At 43.1% G+C, this 20696-nt stretch overlaps 1 protein-coding gene across 3 annotated transcripts in view; it reads right to left on the bottom strand.

Annotated features, from left to right (window-relative positions):
- INVS (inversin) overlaps positions 1-20696 on the bottom strand; it is a 119204-nt gene that overhangs the window by 8195 nt on the left and 90313 nt on the right. The window contains exons 13-15 of one of the 3 annotated variants that reach the window (XM_033122485.1): positions 13065-13351; positions 4818-4925; positions 4211-4335 (exon numbers count right to left, since the gene is read on the bottom strand). In XM_033122485.1, the coding sequence (XP_032978376.1) occupies positions 4211-4335; positions 4818-4925; positions 13065-13351 (520 nt within the window). Of the gene's footprint in view, positions 1-4210; positions 4926-13064; positions 13352-20696 lie in introns of all 3 variants that reach the window. The other 2 variants (XM_033122484.1, XM_033122483.1) reach the window with 2 other exon arrangements.

Raw genomic sequence — 20696 nt, 5'->3', positions numbered from 1 at the left:
AAGAAAAAGAATGTCTAAGAAAACTTAAAAAGAAACAAAAATTCTAAGTGAAAAGAGAAAAACAAATGTAGGAAAAATAACCATACTACAAATCTGTTATTGGATATAAAAAAATATATATATATAAATTGTAACATCAATAACCTAAAGTGTGTGGACGGGGAGAAGTAAAAGTGTAAAGTTTAGGAATGCATCAAAGTTAAACTGTTATCAGTTTAAAATGGGGTATTACAATTTTAAGATATTTTACGTAAACCCCATGGTGACCACACGGGAAAAACTTGTACTAATTACACAAAAGAACATAATAAAGAAGTCAAAGCATATTGATACCCAAAAGAATCAAAGCAAAAAAGACAGGATAAGACGCAAGGAACAATGCACCCAGAAAAGCACAAAGCACCCAAAAAACAATTAACAAAATGGAAATAGTAAGTCCTTAGCCATCAATAATTAAATGTAAATGGATTAAATTTCTCAATCAAAAGATAGAATGGCTGCATGGATTAAAAAAACAAGAGCAACAACATGCTGCCTACAAGAGACTCACTTTAACCTTAAAAACACACATAGATTGAGAGTGAAGGGATGGAAAAAGGTATTTCAAGCAAATGGTAACTCCCCCAAGAAAAGTCAGCAGTAGCTATACTTGGATAAAACAAATAGTAAAGAGAGACAGTCATTATATAATAATGAAAGGGTCACTCCATCAAGATACAACAATTGTAAATATACACATAAGAGCACCTAAATATATAAAGCAAAAACAAAAGGAATAAACAGCAATACAAAAATAGCTTGGGAGTTTAATGCCCTACACTGAACAATAGATCATCCAGACAGAATCAATAAGGAAACAGTGGATTAGAAAAAATGGACCTTAACAGAATATAGACCAATGGACCATACAGAATATTCTATGCAACCATAGCAAGTAGACATTCTTCTCGAGCACACAGAACATTTTTGAGGATAGACCATATGTTAGGTCACAAAATATGTCTTGGCAAATTCAAGAAGACGGAAATCTCATCAAGTATCTTCTCTGACAATAATGGTATGAAACTGGTTTTCTGGAAAGCTCATGAATATATGGAAATTAAGCAACATTCTCCTGAACAACCAATGGATCAAAGAAGAAATTAAAGGGGAAATAAGAAGTATTTTGAGACAAAGAAAACTGGAAGCACAACATAACAAAACGTATGCGATGCAGTTAGATGTGCCACACTTCCAAAAGCCGACGGTAGAGAAAAGCTAGAGTTATGGGGTGGTACTCTACAGTTCAGCTTCTTCTGTTTGAGATGCAATGTGTCTTCCACACCTTCTGCTCTCCAGGCAGAGAACTCCCTGGGGAGCCCAGGTGTTGGCGGAAACGGTGACAACTCTGGCTTTAAGTGGGCACAACTTCCACCTAATCTACGGAGGCCTGCAGGTCAGAGTAACAGCCTCTATTCTTCTCCCAGTGAGAAACTGACATGCCCGATTGTCCTTTCAGCCCTGGGCTCAGGGCTCTATGGTCCAGCCTATCCTTGTTTATTCCCCAAAACATGCGGGAGAAGAGTGGGCAGGAAGGTGGCTTACACGTGCCGAGGTAAAATGGAAGTGTTTTACACAGCAACTGCTCTTAGCCACAGCAACTTTCAGGCCCAGTTTAGCTTGTTCAGTATCTGGTTTCAATCTTTAAAATAGTCAACTCTTGACTGGTAATAAAACTCACAATTTAAGGCTAAGTTTCATTTTTTTCCGGGCCCAAGGTTCAATCTGCTCACCCGATCCCTGCGCTTCCCAGCCTGCCTTTCTCCCTTGGCGACATGTCTCCTATAACAACAGCCTGCACTGACGGGGCACTTCTGTGCCAGGCCCCGTTCGACACTCAACCCCTCAGAGCTCTTTAGGTTTAGTGGCAGACACCACACACTGGCCCAGCACAGCTCCCTGCGGTCCTGTACTCCAGAATGGAAGATGTATACGACTACAAGAGAATCACTACAAGTGTATTTACTGTCACCAGACGTGCAACTTTCCCACAATGTGCAGCTTCTGGGAAGCCCTCTGGGAGTGGATGTCGCAGGTCTCAGGATTGCACAAGGGTGCAGCCAGAGGGGGCCTATGTAATTGCCTCCCCAGGTGGGCAGACTATGAGCCCGCTGTTCTTGGGGCAATGACTGAAAGCTCATTTGCTGCTATGGGCACTTATTGACAGGACCTGTCATCTTCTGACTCTTCAAAGGAGTCAGAGAACAGCCTGATGGGAAGGCATCTCAGTGAGAGCACAGCTGCGGGGCCTGACGTGGTAAAACTCACTCGCTTATTTAGATCCCAGGTTTCAGCCGAAATACTTAACAAAAAGTTCCTCTGGGATGGTAGCCAGTGCACGTCCTGGCAGGATTCCCCGAGGGGGGGGAGCAAGTCCCATTGCCATCTGTGGCTTCCGAGGCAGACCGTCTCAGTTCAAAGCCCCTGCTGCTACTTCCTACTGTGTTTCCCGGAAAGGAAGCCCGAACCAGAAAATAAGTCCTAGCATGATTTTTCAGGATGACATCCCCTGAACATAAGCCCTAATGCGTCTTTTGGAGCAAACCTTAATATAAGACCCGGTCTTCTTTTCGGGGAAACACGGTAGCTCCGTGACCTTGGCGTGTTTCCTCGTCTGAAGAATAGGGATAAGAAGAGTATCTACTCACAAGGTTATTGTGAAGATTAAATGAGTTAATACTACATGTAAAACTACTTAGAACTGCATCTGGCACAAGTGCCCAATAAATGCCAACTACTAGTAATAACAGCCCCGTAACAACATTGCTATGACGACTGGGAGCCCTTCCAGGCAGCCCGTCTCCTCCAGCCTGACCTCAGCTGATGAGCATGAGGCCTGCTCTGCCTCCACCATCCTGACCACAGCAAACACCACCTTTACTGAGAATGTCAGGGAAAGGCCTTGGACTTGATTCAGACACAGCTTCAAGTGCTGGATCTGCACCACGAGGGCAAGTCCTGTTTCCACTCTAAGACCATTTGCTCGTCTGAAAATGGGGACACTAATCTTTATCACGATGGCTTCCTGGTGTGGTTGGGAGAGCAAAGGTGTGAGACGACTGTAAGCGGCCAAAAGCTTGAACAGACTTAAGGACACACTATAGCAAAGGCTGTGCAAGCACGAAGCAGATGGCCTGGCTCTGGGTTACACAGTCTTGGGCACAGCAGACCCTGACACCTCTCCTGGGGTCTCACAAGAATCGCTCTCCCGCACTCCCTTCATCTGCCAATGTTAGGTGCTGTCTGGCCCTTTCGTCTTCTGACGGGGGCGTTGACATGCAGCACTCCTGTACCCCCAGTGTCTGGCTTGCTTTGTTCCCCCATCACCCTTCCTCTCTCGAGATGGAGACCACGTGACCCCCACCTGTTGGCAGTGGCCAGCCCTGGCCTGGGCACTGGTCGTCACTGTAAGGCCTAATCTGGATTTAGGCCCTAGTGGGGCCTGCAGTGTGAAGGAAATTATGAGATATGTGAAAACTTGCAGCAAAGGACTCCCCCAGACCCCCATAATTCCTCCCTGGAGGTATCTTAGTATTCTAGGAAGCCTCCACCCCTACTCCCAGCACCTACCCCACATTCTCAGGGGCCTTGGCAGATGCTTACACAGGATTTTGTAATAAATTTCAGTCACTCAATCCACTGTATGTACCTTGGTTTAGATATTTGGGGTTATGACTAATTCCTGGGTAGTAAAGGCATAAAAAGAAGAAATATAAAATACCTTACATGTGTAGGGCTTTAGAATTTATGAAGCGCACATTACCTCATTCTACAACCTGCCATATGAACAGGACCGGTGCAGCGATTGTTAAATCCCATTTTCCACATGAGGAAACTGAGGGGCAGGGAAGCCAAGTGATTTGCCCAAAGTCAGACAACCTGTTAGAGCGTCAGCTAAACTCAGGCTTCCAGGCTATACACCAAGGGCTTTTGTCTTTACACCAGCCTATCCTGGGAGCTTTCCTATCTTTCTTGGCCAAAAACACCTTCCAAATAGCTTATCCAGGATAAAGTACTAGAATCTATACGTGTGAATTTCATGGGTAGGCTCAGTTACCTTGGCTTTGTCACGCCAGCACATGGAATTCACTAGAAAACATGGTGGTGCTCAGGGGTGTCATGTCGGGGGTAGCGGGACAACCGCAGAACCAAAGACGCTGCCACTCCTTACCCTCTCCAGGCCCGCTGGATGACTGCTGCTGCCTTGTTCTTTCTGCGAAACAGCTCTTTCCTGCTTCTTTCTCTCTGGATTATCTGCAGCCGCAGCTCTACAGGGAGAAGGTCGATATTCACGCTCTGCACAGAGAGGGGCCCAGGAGCTGGATGAGTCTCCTTAGACATCTGAGCGTCCTCAGACGGGGTAGAGGTCCCCAGCTTCCTGGCTCCTGACCTCAACACCTCTGTGCTCTGTGGCAAATCTGAGTACATCTCTCCTTCGAACTTGTCCTCTGTTGCTTTGTTTCTTGGTATCTGATGGTGGAGAGGATTCTGCCCAGCATGGACCACCTCTCCCCTGGCACTGCCAGGTCGGCTAGAACCAGCTGGGGAGCACCTTCCTCCTCTGAGCTCTTGAATGCGCCTTTTCTGGGAGGTGCACTTGGCCTTGGGTGCTGTGTCATGCCGCCTGCTGGGCTTGCGGTGGCCATCCTGCTGTGGAAGGCTTGTAGCTGCCCACCTGGGGTCCTCTCCTTTCTCACCAGGCCCAGCCACCCTGCTACAGGAGGGCTGCTTCAGGAAGCCTTTCCCCTTGTCACACCGCTGCTCGCCAACTGTCTCACCTCTGGACTTTTCAACAGAGACTCCTCGACACCTGTTTCCGTCGTTGCCTTCACTGGGGCTGAAGTGGACACAGGAAGATCGGCCTTTAGAATGTTCTCTGGATGTTTCTTGGGGAAACAAGGGAAAGAGGAAAGAATTTATTGTCCAAAATTTGCAGAGTAGGGCCAGTCTGCTCATCTGTTTACATAGAATATCGAGACCCATCCTATAGCATCACCTGATAGTGGTGTTTATGATTAGAACAAAATACCTTAACTTCTATTTCTAGCAGTGGTAGGTTAGATAACTTGAAAGTCTTCCCACTACCAATAAATAATTGGTACTTTTAAGTACCAATAAATGCTGATGAAAGTATAATAAGCATCCTTTTAAAAGCACCAGAGTGCCTTCAAGAAAATAAAAGAAATTCTGGGAGCCAAAAACAAAGAAAACTGAAAATCAGTAAGAAGTGTGTGAGCTGATCTAGGCAGGTAGTGACGGTGGAGTGGGCAACAGCTGGTGTTACTAAATATCTGGCTGTGTTTTCACATCCAGGTAAGAACAGAAGAGGAGGCCTTGCCGGCAGGAAGTTAACTAAAACCAAGACCCTGCATGCAGCCAGGACTCTTGAGGTGGTATACCCAAGGGAAATGATAGTCCAGATAAAAAAATCTGCTTGCCGGCACTGGGAGATGAAAAGGAAGTTTGTCTCCGCCTGGTTCTGGATAGGGTAAAGTCTCCCATGGGTTTGGTATTATTTTCAACCTATTGGAAAAATTAATATAAAAACTGGTCTCAGGATGGCGATGTCATAGAAGCAAAAGACTCATAGAAGCAAACACAGTATTGCTTTCATGTGGTGTGATCTCAATTCAGGCTGCACAGAGGGGTCCTCCTGAAAATAACTTCACAGTCCAAAATTATAAAACACATGAGGACGCAATCTACCAGGATCAACAGGAACAGGTCCAACAGCAAGCTTCGATCAACAAGAACTAAAGCTAACAGAGCACAGTGCGCATGCACACACACTAATTAAACACACAAAAGAAAATTAAAATTTGAGAAAAGGATATATTGGAAAAAGAACTAAATAGGACATCTAAAGTGAAAAATTTAGTGTAAAAAGCAGTGAAGGAACTTAAGCTTCTGTACAGGCAGGACTGAGGCATATTCACCACTGCGGACAGTAGAAAAGTTGAATGTAATATTAGAAACCACCTGTCTGAAGACATCAAAAATATGAGGCCAAGATCCAGGAGATTCAGAACACCAAGAGAGATGAGAAAGGCATTTGGGGGTTCACATCCCGAGGGGAACCAATACCTTGAGGTCTGAGGACCAGAACCTGCCCAGAAGCAGTGTTTTTGCCGGGACCACGGAAGGCTGTCTTAGGAGAAAGGCTGAACTGATAGTAAATTGACCCGTGCAGGGCCTGAAGCCCAGCTTTGCAGCAGCTCAGCTCACCGACTAAGAAACGTACTGCTCTGGTATAGGAAGTTAGTGGGGTGGCAGGAGTGCACGGGAACGCTCTGTACTTTCCGCTCAACTTTTCTGTGAACCTAAAACTGCTCTGAAAAGTAAACTCTATTAAAAGGAAAAATAATGAAGAGATTGGTAGATATTACTAGGTACTGTTGACTAATAATGATATAAATAATGTTACCCAAATCACATTATTTATATCATTAGATGATATAATAGACCAGTTAAAAGGAACAGAAAGCTAAAAATATACCCACATATAAAAATATATAATGAAGATAACATTTGGAATTTGTGGTGAGGGATGAGTTGCGCTGAGCCCCTGGGTAGGAACCCAGAGGGGATGCTGGACTCGTCCAGAAGCCATTATTCACAAAGCCCACAGCCAGTCGCAGATCAGGATTTTTCCATGTCTGTGGCTAGAACAACTGCTTATTGTCTAAAAAGAAATCATTAGATCCCAATTTCACTATAGAACAAAATGAAATTGTAAACATTACAAAATACACGTGTTTATCAGATCTTGAAGTGGGGAAAATTTTTTCTTAGTATAAAACCGCAAGGAGAAAAATCTCAAAAGAAAAAAATTAAACAAAAGGCAAACTAAAAAGAGACATTCATTACATATGATAGATAAAGGTTACTGTTTTTATTAGATAAAGAGCTTTTAGAAATTTGGGGACAATTTAAGACCAATGTAAAAACTGACAGAGGATATCAGTGAACAACCCAGAAAAAAGCCAATAAAATTACGATAAAATTCCCTGCTCCTTGGAGAAGTGGCTGATTCCAGGGCCCTGAGTACGGGATGATATGATGACATTTCATTTTGAAGACACCATTATGTACACAGAGAGGTAAATGGATTAGGGGAGTCAGCAGATAAGTAAGACCAGCAAGGAAACACTGTGATAGCTCAAGGTAGAGACAAAGGTAGTACGTTAGACTATGCGGGGGTGACAGTGGTGGATGAGACAGACAAAATGGATTTGAAAGAGATTTAAGAAGTAAAGGTGACAAGACCTGGTGATTGACTGAATATGGGTGGTAAAGGCAAAGAAAATGGTTAGATTTTACTCCTGGATTGAACATACAGATGGATGAGTATGTCATTAAGCAATTTCGGGAGCAGGTTTACATGAAATCATATTCAGTTCTGTCTTGGAGAGGTTGCGTTTGAGATGCCTTTGGGACATTCAAGTAAAGACATAAGTAGATACTTGAGTACATACAACTGTAGCAAGGAAAAGAGACCAGGGCGTCTTGGCACGTAGGTGGTAATTTGCTGCCTTGGCCATTACACGGGTACCAAATGGAGGGCGCACTTACACTCCCACCAGTCAGACCCATTCGCTCTGGTAGCCCACATGGTGAGAAGAAGAGAACACCACGGATGGCCCTTAAAACTGAGTTTCTCCTCCACTACACTCTCCTGAAAACCACACTGCTTCAAAGACAACTTCATCCCACCACCTCCCACAAACAATCTGCTTGCTACCATGTCATCTTAATTCTACCTCGCAAGTCCACCCCTTACCCATCACCCTACTGCGGCTGTTTCTGGGTGTAGGCCCTATGTGGTCACCCACATCCACCTTCCACTCAGCCACAGTGATCTTCTAAACACTATGGCTCCTTCCTTCCCCTCTTTTGAAATAATAAGGACGTTAATTATAATAACAGCTTGTATTTATAGTGCTTTAGGCACTGTGTTTAAATCTGTACATGTGTTATTAATGTTCACAACTTATTATCTCTTTTACAAATAAAGCAGTGGAGGCTCGGAGAGGTTTAGCAACTGGCTCAAGATTATACAGCTTATAAGTGGTAGGGTCTAAATGTGAACCTAGGTTATTTGATTCCAAAGCTTGTGCACTTAGCCATTGTGCTCTGCATGGATCACACATAACAAAAAGGGAGGAATTATTATGAGAGAGAAGAAAGAAATCCCTGTTAAGGGACCTTGGGCAAACCCTTCTTTCATGGCCTCAGTTTCCTGATTTATTTTGAGGAGCCTGTAATACATGCTTTCTAATGACCCTCAAGACCTAACATTCTCTACTTCTATGAGATAGGATGAAGGAGAAAAAGAAGGGGTCAGTGATTTCCATTTCTGGGTTCCTGGTGGGATGTCCACCCCTCAAGGTGTACACTGCTTGAGCACTGATCATTTGAAGCAGCTGTGACGCTTATTTATGTGGCCAACATGAAGTGGCTTGGGGTGTCCTTTGTCCAATTTATGTGGGGGTTTCCTGGGAATATTATGCTACAGAAGCTCCAGTCAATGGCTAGTCTTGATTCCTAGAAGTATCTCCCTACCGTGTTTCCCCGAAAAGAAGACCTAACCAGAAAGTAAGCCCTAGCATGACTTTTCAGGAGGACATCCCCTGAACATAAGCCCTAATGCGTCTTTTGGAGCAAAAAATAATACAAGACGTGGTCTTATTTTCGGGGAAACACGGTATTTTCCTTTGTAGTCTGGCCTCTGAAGCAGGTGAAGTGGGGCAAAAGCTGCTTATGACACTGGAGCTCCCTCTCTCCTCTGAATCAGGCTCACTGGTCTCCCTTCCTTCAAGTCTCCCCAACGTCTGGATGCTGGGCTGCTCTGAGGCTGTCTGCATATTTGACTCGGGTTCTTCCCAAATGTCTCTTATTCAGGATGCCACTTCCCGTGCTCAAATGAATGAGGAGCGCCCCTGCTTCAGAACTGTTCTACAACAGTAACTTTCAAATTTTTTTTTACAATAACCCATAGCAAGAATTAAATCTTCCATTGTGGCCCAGTATACAGATATACACGTATACACACACACACACATACACACTAGACATACAGACATCCATGTACACAGATAATATCTGCAACAGAACTTACTAACTTCATAATGTGCAATATACTTTGATATTTTCTATTGTAGTCTATTTCATGAAAATTATCCTGGCCCAATCCACTAAATTAATTTCATGACCTCCACATGCATGGCTTGAAAATCATTCTAAAACCATGTACTTGATCACCTTTAAACCAAAAGTGAGGAAAGGCGGTCTTAACTAGTATCAGTGGAATGAAAGGGCAGAAGGCTTGGTTATTAACAACTGAAACTCCACGCTTGTACAGGATGTGAGGTGACTGCCAGTATGTGATCAGGTCCACGGCAGATCTGATTGGCCTTTCAGCACAACTGTTGGAAGGTGTTTTATAAAAGCATGAACACGATCCACAATCATGTGTAGTTATAAAAAGTCTGAAATAACTGTGCTCTCCCTTCTCTCTGCTCTGTAAAGCACCGGATTAGGGGGAAAAGTTGTCCATTTGAAGTTGAAGGCATTAAATATAATTCTTAGGATACAGAGTGAACCCCAAGCCAATCACACTTTGAACGGGTGCTTTGCAGGAGGAGTCAGGTTAAGATGTATTTACATAGGTAACCAATACTGTGCTTACTGCTATAAGAAAGATGCTGCTGGTATGGTCCTTAGCCTTAATTATAATTCAGTGTGGCTGGCACATAGTGTGGGCTCAAAAACATACCTGTGGAATAAATGCATACATCAGTGATTTAGTGAACAGAATAGAAGCAAAGCTTTGCCATAAAAATAGATTCTTACAGAAAACAAGAGTATACCCAATGAATGCTTTTCGTGTCATGTTTAACAATCTGTCTTTCATCTCTGAATCTCAAGCACCCAGCTAGTACCATTCAACAGATATTTATCATATCTCTTCTGTGCCAGGAACACTGGTAGGCATTAGGGATACAGAAGAGCACACTGCTCCTTACAATAGATTGTTCAATGGCCAAAGAGTCTTCCCGTCCCAGTATGCACTCACCTTTAAAATGGGATTTGGCAACATCTTCCATCCAGAGGTGGAGTCTATGTCTCCAGCCCCTTGGACCTGGGCTGGCCTTGTGACTTGCTCTGAGTAACAGAATGTGGTAGAAGTGATGTGAAAATTGTGGAGCCTAGGCCTCATGAGGTCTTGTAGCTTTTGCCTTCTCTTTCTCAGAGCACTGGCCTGAGAATGATATGCAAGGAAGATGGTCCAACATACCGGAGGATGAAGGGTCATGGAGAAGAGAACTGAGACACTTTAGCCAACAGCCAGCACCAATTGCCAGGCACATGAAGGAAGCCATCTTGGACTTTCCAGCCCACCAACCTTCTAGCAGCCACCTGAGTGAGCCCAGGTGATCCAGTAGAGGAACTGCCCAGTTGACCCACAAAATTGTAAAAAATAATAAATCGTTGTTGTTTTAAGCCACTTAGTTTTGGGGGTGGTTTGTACTGTCATAAGAGATAAGCAACATAGAAACTAATTCCTAAAAAAGAGTGGTGCTGGCCTAACAAAAATCTAAAACCATGGCACTGACTTTGGGACTGGTTGGTGAATGGAAGCTGGAAAGACAATGAAGAGACTGTGAGTGAAGCCTGGAAGAGCAAAGAAGAAATTGCTATGAAGTCCAGAGAAAGGTGAACTGTGTTATTCAGTGGCACTTTTTATCCATATGCATAGAGGACAGAATTTCACTATAAATTTACTTAAAAAATTTAAATCAGTAAATTTAAATAGTAATCTAAAAAGGTACAGCCTTTTAGACACAGAATACAACCTTTCTATGTTATATGCCAAGCTTTCAAGCTAAGAACGAACTTGAGGAAATTCAACATGGCTTTCACATTATGGGAGTTTGGGGAATGCAGGCTGAATGAGTAAACGAGTGAACATATAACAAAGCATCATACCACCCTTATGGCACGCATCGCTGCTGCACTGTCACTGTCAAGTGGGCTATGGAATTATAGTCTAGAAGTGTTCGTGGTCATTCACGTATACTTTCACGTGGTTATTCTTGGCTAGATCAGCAGTGTGGTTTAATAACAGTGGTTACTGAAGACCTACTATGGGTCATGGGCTACAACAAGGACTCGACATTAATTATTTTATTTCTAGTCACAACTACCTTGCTGGGTAGAGAATACAACCCCATTTTACAGCTCCCATAAGGAAGCTGAGGTTCAGAGAGATAGGCTGAATTGTCCAAGCCCTGAATTAGGTGACCATGAGATTCCAGAGACCCTTTCTGGGGGTTCACAAAGTCATATTGTGCTTCCCCGAAAATAAGACCTAGCTGGACAATCAGCTCTAATGTGTCTTTTGGAGCAAAAATTAATATAAGACCCGGTCTTATTTTACTATAAGACCGGGTATAATATAATATAATATAATATAATATAATATAATATAATATAATACAATATAATATAGGACCAGGTCTTATATTAATTTTTGCTCCAAAAGATGCATTAGAGCTGATTGTCCAGCTAGGTCTTATTTTCGGGGAAACACGATAACTATTTTCATAATAATACTAAGATATTATTTGCCTTTTTCATTGTGTTGGCATTTGCACTTAGATTTCTGGAGTGTTCTCACTATTCTCTAACCAATTAGAATGGCTCAATGTTCTTAAATTGCATTGTATAAATAATACAGTTTATGCTGAATATCTGCTTTCCTTATGGGAGTCTGGAGTTTTGCTATATGTTACGCAGAGATGGTACCTATGTGACTGACTTCTGATAAAAATCCTCGAGTCCTAGGTTTAGGTCACTTTCCTGGTAGAAAAAGGTTGTCTAACCAGTTGTCACATTACATTGCTGGAGTATTTAAGTATGTCCTGTGTGACTCCACTAGGAGAGAACTCTGGAAGTTTGCACCTCGTTTCCTTCAGACTTCGCTCCCTATGCCTTTTCCCTTTGCTTTGTATCCTTTTGTTATAATAAATTATAGGCATGAGTACAGATGTATAGCGAGTCTTGTCAGTCCTCCTAGCAAATTACTGAACCTAGGGGTGGTCTTGGGCACGCCCAACACACTAAGTGAACTCCACACAGGATTAACTGCAAAAATCCATGCTAAGTAAGTCACATCCTATTCAACTCTTGAAAACCAAAGATAAAGTAAAAACCTTGAAAGCAGCCAGAGAGAAATGACATGTTACCTAGGCACGTTACTAAGGAACACCAATTTGAATTTGTCACCTGAAACCACAGAAGACAGAAGGAAGTGGAAGTTTTTTTTGAAATGCTAAATGAAAAGAACTGCCAACCCTGAATTTTAAATCTGGTTTAACAATTGTTCAGGAATGACATAAAAACATTCTCAGACAAAGGGAAACTCAAAGAATTTGTTGTTAGTAGACCTATCTTTTAAATTGGCTAAAGAAAGTTCTTCAAACAGAAAGGAAATAATAAAAGAAGGAAATTGGAGCAACAGGAAGGAAGAAAAAAAAATATGGGTACATATGACTACTCTTTTCCTCATGAGTTTTATAAATTATATTTGAGGATTGAAACAAAATTATAAAACTATTGATAGCAAGCAAAGATATTTAAAAGTGGGGAAGGTAAAGGTACCTAAATGGAAGTGGGTTTCCACATTTCACTCAAGTGGTAAGACACTGATACTAGTAGACTGTTATAAGTCACTTGTGTATATCGTAATAGTCAGAGCAACGACTACAAAAACTATGCAGATGTATTCAAAAACACTATAAATCAATCAAGGTGGAATCCTAAAAGATGTCTGAGTAACCCACAGGAAGGGAAGAAAAGAGAAACAGGAATGAGAACCAGAGAAAATAAATAGAAAATGAATTAAAAAATGGCAGACTTAAGTGCTGACATAATTACCTTAAATGTAAATGGTCTAAATACACCAATCAAAAGGGGCCCACAGCCCATGGGTTGGTATCAGATAACAAAAGCAATACACCTACCGTTTGGCTTTCTGGGGTCTGTTCCCTGCAAATCTGGGGACAGACGCTGCTCCTTCTGGGTGGCTCTGCTTGGAGACCCTCTGCCTGGAGACCCTCTGCAGGCTCTTTGCTCAGGACCTTGGGCCAAGTTGCTGGTGGGAGGCTGTTTACTGGGGTCCCAGCTCTGCCTGTGGGGCTCAGCCTGGTTGCTAGGCAGAGAGGGAGGGGCTTGGGGCCTGGTGGAATCTGGGCTCAGCCTTCCCTTCTGCTGTTCAGCTTCTCTTCGCTTATTTTCTTCTTCTCGCTTCCTGGAAGGAAAGCCAAGGAGGAAGAGTTAAAAATTAAAAGAGTGTGTTACCTCTGAAGTCTTCCTGAACGAGATTTAAATTTTAAGAAGAGCTACCACATCACAGGAGGGATTTGGAAATTCACATTTTCCAGGAGCAGTCTTTCGCCAAGCTTTATAGCTCATAAGATGATGGAGCTGAAAAGAATCTTAGAGGTCAGCCTTTGCCCTGTTGAGACACACATGACAGAGAATCAGAGAGCTTTTTGTGAAACATAACACAATCCTAAGGTGTGTGTCTGCAAGCTTGTTCTCCTATTTCAGAAAGCACATCAGAACATAACTGAGAATTACAGTCGTAACGATAACCTTAATTCTCTATCAAAAAGACAATTGGCAAACCTTAATGATTATATGAAAAAAATTACAAAGCACCTCACAATTGATTATACCACACGTGTGAGTTGCAACCCTGCCAATCGAGAGCTCTAGCTCATGAGTCAAACCCACTCATTTTGCAGATGAGGTACAGAAGGTAGGATGATTTTCAGTCTCTGGAGTCCAATTCACAAAAACACCCCTGAGACCAACGTCCAGAAGCTTAGTGGTTTCTTTTAAATATGTTCACTTTTAAGTATCTATGTTTTCTTCTAGGATAAAGGGGGTCAAATATATGGTAATGGAAGGAGACGGGATTTCTGGTGGTGAGCGTATAATTAGAGTATACAGATACTGAATTACAATGGACAACTGAAATTTATGAGGTAAATTGTAGTATTAAATTTATTGAGGTAACATTAAATTTAATAATACATTTAATAATAAAAATCATATACTAGTAGCGAGTCAAATACTAGTTCCTGGCTAAGCTGGAACCTTTGGACAGCAACAGAAGAGAAAGGAGGCCAGGTCTGGAAATGAGCGGCAGTGTTAAACAGATGGCCTGAGGCAGCCCAGGTCCAAAAAGGGCAACTGCTTGAGGATAAAGGGGCTGAGTTAAGGACAGGATTTGTTTGACAGACACCATTAATGTGTAGGAATTTCCAAGGGAAAGAAAGGAAGAAGAAAACTAGCATTTTCTGAGCCTCTCCCGTGTGGGGCACCAATGGTACAGTAATGAGGACCACAGAGTTCGGCCCTCTCTTGAGGAAACTTCTATCCGAGCGGACCAGCTAGGAAAAAAAAGACCTAACATGTAATGGAAGAAATGTTTTACTAGTGTGCTTGCACAGAGGAAGCAGTGATTAATTTTGTCTGGAGGAATCCAGCACACGGTCCCAGCTGTTGATTCTCAAAGATGTGCATGCAGGGTTTTGCCAGGCGGGAATGAATGAGAATTTCAGTCCAAGGGAGCCATATGGGCAAAGGGAAGTCATGTGGGAAAACTAGGCCCATTTTGCCTCTCCTGATCTTGGACCAGTGTTTGCTATTCACAGTAGGCACCCAATATGTATTTACCACCCAGATGACTCTTACTGCTCAGGAAGAGAATCCAGTAGCCACTGAAAGGGTCAGCAGAACGATGAGGGGTGTAGTGGCGAGAAGCTTGCACTGGGATGAACTTTTCTGCTCCTGTCTCTGCCAATAACCACAAAATGACCTCGAGTGAGTCACTGTCATACAGGGTGACATGAGGGGTCTCAGCTCCCGCTCCCCACATAAGAACGCAGGATATGGTGAGGCCAAAAAGGAACACCCACGGAGCAATAGATAGGGGAGGAGTCATATCACTATATTCTCGCTGGCGGCTGGGTTGGAGATACAGGAAGCAGGATCCACACGATGCACAATCCGCCGGCTGCTTCTCTGCTAACCAACCTCACTTGCTAACTGCAATCCACACCTCTCTACAATCTGCACTTGCCAGCCACCATCTCTGCTAGTGTAGCCATGGCAGCTATATTAGTGGCCAATGGCTCACTGGTTACAGCTACAGCCAACTAACTACAGCTGATGGCTATCCGATCACAGTTGATGACCATTTACTACCCGACCCAGCACCTTTCCACGTGAGGCCAAGAGCCTGGAATTGTACTCCTTGCTCTGTCCCCACAGTCACTTTCCTGTTGAAGACTCAGTTTCCCCAGGTTTAACACTTATACGCTACCTTGCAATGCTGAATTGATTTAGGGGTCTGTCTGGAAACCAGATGTCTTTATAAAATCTGGGATATCTTTTGTAATGAGATGGAGAGATTTCTTTTCCTTTTTTTTAAATTTTATTGGGGAATATTGGGGGAACAGTGTGTTTCTCCAGGGCTCATCAGCTCCAAGTCATTGTCCTTCAATCTAGTTGCAGGGGCCGCAGCCCACCATCCCAAGTGGGAATTGAACCAGCAACTTTGTTGTTGAGAGCTCGCGCTCTAATCAACTGAGCCACCCGGCCGCCCCTGGAGAGATTTCTTTTATTGAAGTAGCTGGTATCAGAGTCCCTCTCAGCAGGGGACCTTGTATAGGCAAATACTTTATTATTAAGGTTGGGAACAGGATTGAGGGCTGGTAGAAGGTGAGACCTCCAGGTGGTCATGGGCTCTGAGGCTCCAGAGAAGAGGGCTGCTCTGTCCTGACACAAAGAATGTGTATGCAGCTCCTGATAGGGAAGGAGAAGATGAGAGAACGAAGGAGAGAGAAGGGAGGGGGAAGAAAGAGAAGAGAAGAGACTGGGTACCATGCAGAGCACGGGCCAGGGCTGAGGACCTGCCCACGGGAAGGCGACAGGAAGGATGGTGGACCTGTGCTCTTCACACTGTCATGAACTGAGTCCCCTGAGATCTTGCTAAAATCAAGGTTCTGATTTACAAGCCTGGGGTGGGGCTCAAGCTTCTGCACTGCTAACAAGCACTCAGGGTCTGCAGGTGCTGCTGGTCTTCTGACCACACCTTGAGTACAAGGCTAAGAGAACAGGAAAGTGCCGTGTGGTCTGTTAACTAGACCATTATGGGATAGGAAATGGGATGCTCCTCAATGACAGCAACTTTTTGTAAGGTCTACTACGCTCATACGTGCTTTTTTTATAAGCAACCTGACAAGTTGCAGAGCTAAGATACCAGACGTGGAAGCAAGAGCTAAGGCAGTGACCCTAAGCCCCCAAGAAGTCATAGATTTCAGATTTCCAAAGACTGTGGAATTTGAAACAAAACTTCCTTAGATCTCAAGGGACAGGGAAGACCCAGATGATAGCTATCTGGGTCTTTGATATGAAGCCTTGTCAACTGAACTTCCCCTTCTGAAGGTCTTCCTGTGGTGAAGCCCTTGATCTGGGGTCCAGGCCCACTGAGTTCCTTCCCAGAGAAAGTGGCTAACACCTGTACAGCTCTAATATTTTTATTTGACTCTGGTTTTGTTACATGCTTTGCCAACGGCTGACACTTGTGCATGCTGCACTGCAATTGATGGGCTAGCTGGACAGCCTGTCATCATCAGGGCTCGAGATTCATGCAGATACTAGCAGGTGCCATTTCAGTGTCATCTGTCTGGAAGAAGGCTGCTTTTCAGAAGAAGGTAGAAGCATCTGGGTGGTGCAGTGCTGCTAATTGATCTATTAGCCATTTTTTTCTGACAGGCAGAGGGAGTGCTGCTCTTTTTATTTACATTGATGAAGAGAACTGCTTTAAGAGAATACTGGTCCTTTAGACAGACACGTGTGTGTGGTGGTCTGGCTTGGCAGCTGCATGGATCTCACTGCCATTAAGAGGGGCTTTGAGGTGATACACTAGACTGTTATATGAGCAGTCATTTCTATTTCCTTTAGGAAACCAAACAGCTTTCCTTTTCAATTCTAAAAAGTCACTGTACAATCAGCCCCTGGGCAAACCTTCCCACTGTAGACCTTTCTGGGCCTGCAGCAAAGGCAGCCACAGGACAAACAGGGCTCCAGGCTTTTAGAGAGATCAGGATATCCAGAAAGAAAGGGGGCTCTGCCTTCTGAAAACTTTTTGGAGGGGGAGGTGTGCAGGGAGTGGCTTTTTCATTTTGGTAGAACCACATAAGCACATTTGGGAGAAAGAATGTAATCATCAGAATAAATAATTAGACCCTCAACTTATGAATACAAGTGTATTAATGATTTTTAAAAATCAACGCATTTTAAATTAAAAAAATACTCTTCCAGGTGGCATACAGCCCATAGTTGTGCAGTTCTCCAGCGCTATGGTTCTTGCTGTAAAATAGTGATCATCGGGGAAAAGATGGGTGGGATTCCTAGAACTGGGAATTATGCACAACCTGCATCCTATTTTATCTATACTGCTACCTTAAAACAAAGGCACCACCACCACCACCATCACCATCGTGAGCTGCTGAGAGCAGCACACGATCCCACATCGACTTGTCTCCCGGGGAAAAAATGGTCCAGAACCACTGCTCATCGTCTAAGAGGCTGAAGGAACCTCAGTTTACTGAGGGCAACACTCTCATTTGGTAGGTAAGGAAACTGATGCAGAGAGATAAGTGACTTACCAAAGGCTACGTGGTAAACCACACACACAGCTGACACAGAACTCAGTTGCTTTACTTCTCCCTGTAAAATTCATCTCGATGACAAAATTGTTTTTAAAAATTTCACTCAATCTTTTTCCATCATTTAACAAGTTAATTGGGTCATATGAAGAAACTGGTAATATCACATCAAAGTAACCATTAACAGCATTTCAAATTAGATTCCAGTGTGGCTTTTAGTCCTAACCTCTTAGGCTCCATAAATGTCCTGAAATGTAAGTGTTTTTCCCTCCAACTAATTTATTACAGAATTCCAAAGATCTTTAATCTTCATGGTGGGCTATGCTATAAACTTGACCTATTTTTGTAAAGTTTAGGAAACAAATACCAGAAAAAGAACCAATGTTATTCTAGTTCAGATGAAAATGCAAAGAGGAAAAAAATATCCTGTCCATGACACAGCAAATAACATTTTAGCAGGGAATTTATTACCATTGCCGAATCTTAATGTATAAAATAGTCCCACATTTCTCCCTCCTTGTTTTTCTATTATCTTAAGGGAAACTGGCCAGACAACAGCCTTTGAGGGGCTGCCAATTAGTCTGGTTTATAGTGTCTTTTCTACAGCAATTTTTGTGGCTCCCCAGAGCCTCACAGGATAACAAGGTGAGAAAGTGAACCAGGGATCAGAGCTTTGACAGCAGCTACTTCAGGTCCTTCCTGTGCCGCACAGGGTGAGGGGGGTCTACAAATGATGGACTGAAGGAACTGGGGCTGTTTTGTCCGGGAAAGAAGAGATTTAAGGGACACAATGCTCCTTCAAATCCCTGAAGGGCTACTGTGGGGCAGAGATATACCCCGGAGCCCCCCTACTCAAACCACATTGAAGACCCAAGGATGGGGATTTCTACAAATTAGTTGCCTAGATGACAACTGCAAAACAAGGGCCAACAAGAAACTAAGTGATCAAAAGATTGCTTGACGGGAAGGGAGCCAGATCAAGGGCAGTAACTTAAATGACTTGAATATCCAACGGCTTCAGCATCTCACCACTGGATGCAACGGCACAACATGGCACAGACCTGCCTCCGGACTTGGAAAGTTTAAGTCCCAGAAGTTGACGGGGGTTTTTTCTACCCTGCTATGTGGCTTCCACAGAGAGTTGTATTTGCCTAATTTTGACAAAAGAAATTAATTCTATGAGACACTGCAGAAAGAGGCAGCCTCTTTCTCATTCAATGAGTATTCAAGTTTTCATTGCCATGAATACAGGACATAAGAGAGGTTTAAGAGATGTGATTAAATAGTTTTCACAGAAAACGGAGGTCTCGTTAGTGTGTCCTGTTGTTGTATGATTTAACCTGGCTTTGTGCTAATGCCATTCGTTCATAGTCCTGGTATAGGCTTGGGGCCAACTAATTTTCTTAACTTTCTTAAGGATTTAGGAAAATATTGGTATGCTCTGCTGTTTAGCTCTGAGAATAATAGGAACATTTTATTGAACTATGCTTCAGAATTGATGATGGTGGCTTGGCACCACTCTCTTAACAATCACTGGAAACAACGGCAGAATTGAATAAGCACTGGGTCAGGAGAAAAGCTGACTTAGGGGTCTGGTTCTATCCCTAGCAGTTACACTTCTGGGTATGAGTCAGAAAAAAGAAGCTAGGGCTGTTCCATGCTGGCCTATCAGACAGGTGCTGGAATCTGCAGACAGTCTCTAGCATAATAAGTATGACTGGTGGGATGATTCCCCTGAACCAGACAATGAGGGGGACCCTGGCTTGGGATGGGACTAAGGTTCATGTGCCATCTCTCTCCCTTACTAGCTGTGTGATTTCAGGCAAGTTAACTTCAGTGTGCTATTTTCCCATCTATGAAGTGAGATTAAGGAGAGTTAATTTGTCTACTTTGTTGGGTTATTTTACGGATTTAATGAATTAGTGTATAAGAACTTTGTAATCTGTAAAGCACTATATAAAGTAATAAATATAATATGAATTATATTACTTTTATCTAGAGATAAAGCTGTTAAGATAAGCTGCCCTGCGACTGGATCTGGTTCGAAGTGGAAAAATCTGGGTGTGGCAGGAGAGCCATGCAGTTTAAGAGCTACAGGGCTGGGCCTAAGAATGTTTTTAGAAAATGCTCCTTGTTGAAACCACACAACTAACTCCCTTTTCTGTGGAAGCCATTTTAGTTACATCTCTTGAACCTCTCTTAGGTCCTACACTCAGGGCAATGGAAACTTGAATATTCATGGAATGCAGTGTCTAATAGAATTCATTTCTTCTGGGCAAATACAACTCTCTGTGGAAGCCACATAGTGGGGTCTAAGGTTCAGGTACATGCAGTGGTAAACTCCTTTGCTCTTATGTTTCTTTTTAAAATCATAAACCTGTCAAATGATGGTTTGCTCACAATAAATACAGAGGGAGTTGGAAATCCAAATGCACAAATATATACGCACTTGCATGCGTCCTGAGGATAAATGTGTTTGCTGCCTGAGTAAGACAAACAAGTTAAAGTAGTAAACTTACAGAGAATCACAGTATTAGAGCGGAAGGAGACTAAGACAGTCTTGGGTCCAACACTTCCATTTGACAGAGGGGAAAACTAAGGCCTAGAATGACGAGTGACTTATGTCAAGTCTTAGACCTGTGTAGGGATAGTTATTGAACATTTATTATTATTATTTATTATTATTATTTTTTACAACCAAGCCAATGTCTCATGCCGCCATTTTGATGACGTCTATTGGAACATTTATCATTAAATGCTTGCTATATACCACGTACTCTAAAGCACTGGAGATACGAAGATATATAACAATCCCCGCTCTTAAGGAACTGACAATCTAGTGCGGAATCAAACCCATACATTCCTGCAGATAGTGAGTTCTAGATGGGATGAGTGCTAAAATAGAGGATG

The sequence above is a fragment of the Rhinolophus ferrumequinum genome, chromosome 12 (genome assembly GCF_004115265.2).
Source record: "Rhinolophus ferrumequinum isolate MPI-CBG mRhiFer1 chromosome 12, mRhiFer1_v1.p, whole genome shotgun sequence".
NCBI classification, from domain to species: domain Eukaryota; kingdom Metazoa; phylum Chordata; class Mammalia; order Chiroptera; family Rhinolophidae; genus Rhinolophus; species Rhinolophus ferrumequinum.
Note: the sequence above shows the minus strand (reverse complement) of the source record. Positions and strands in the feature narration are given on the sequence as shown.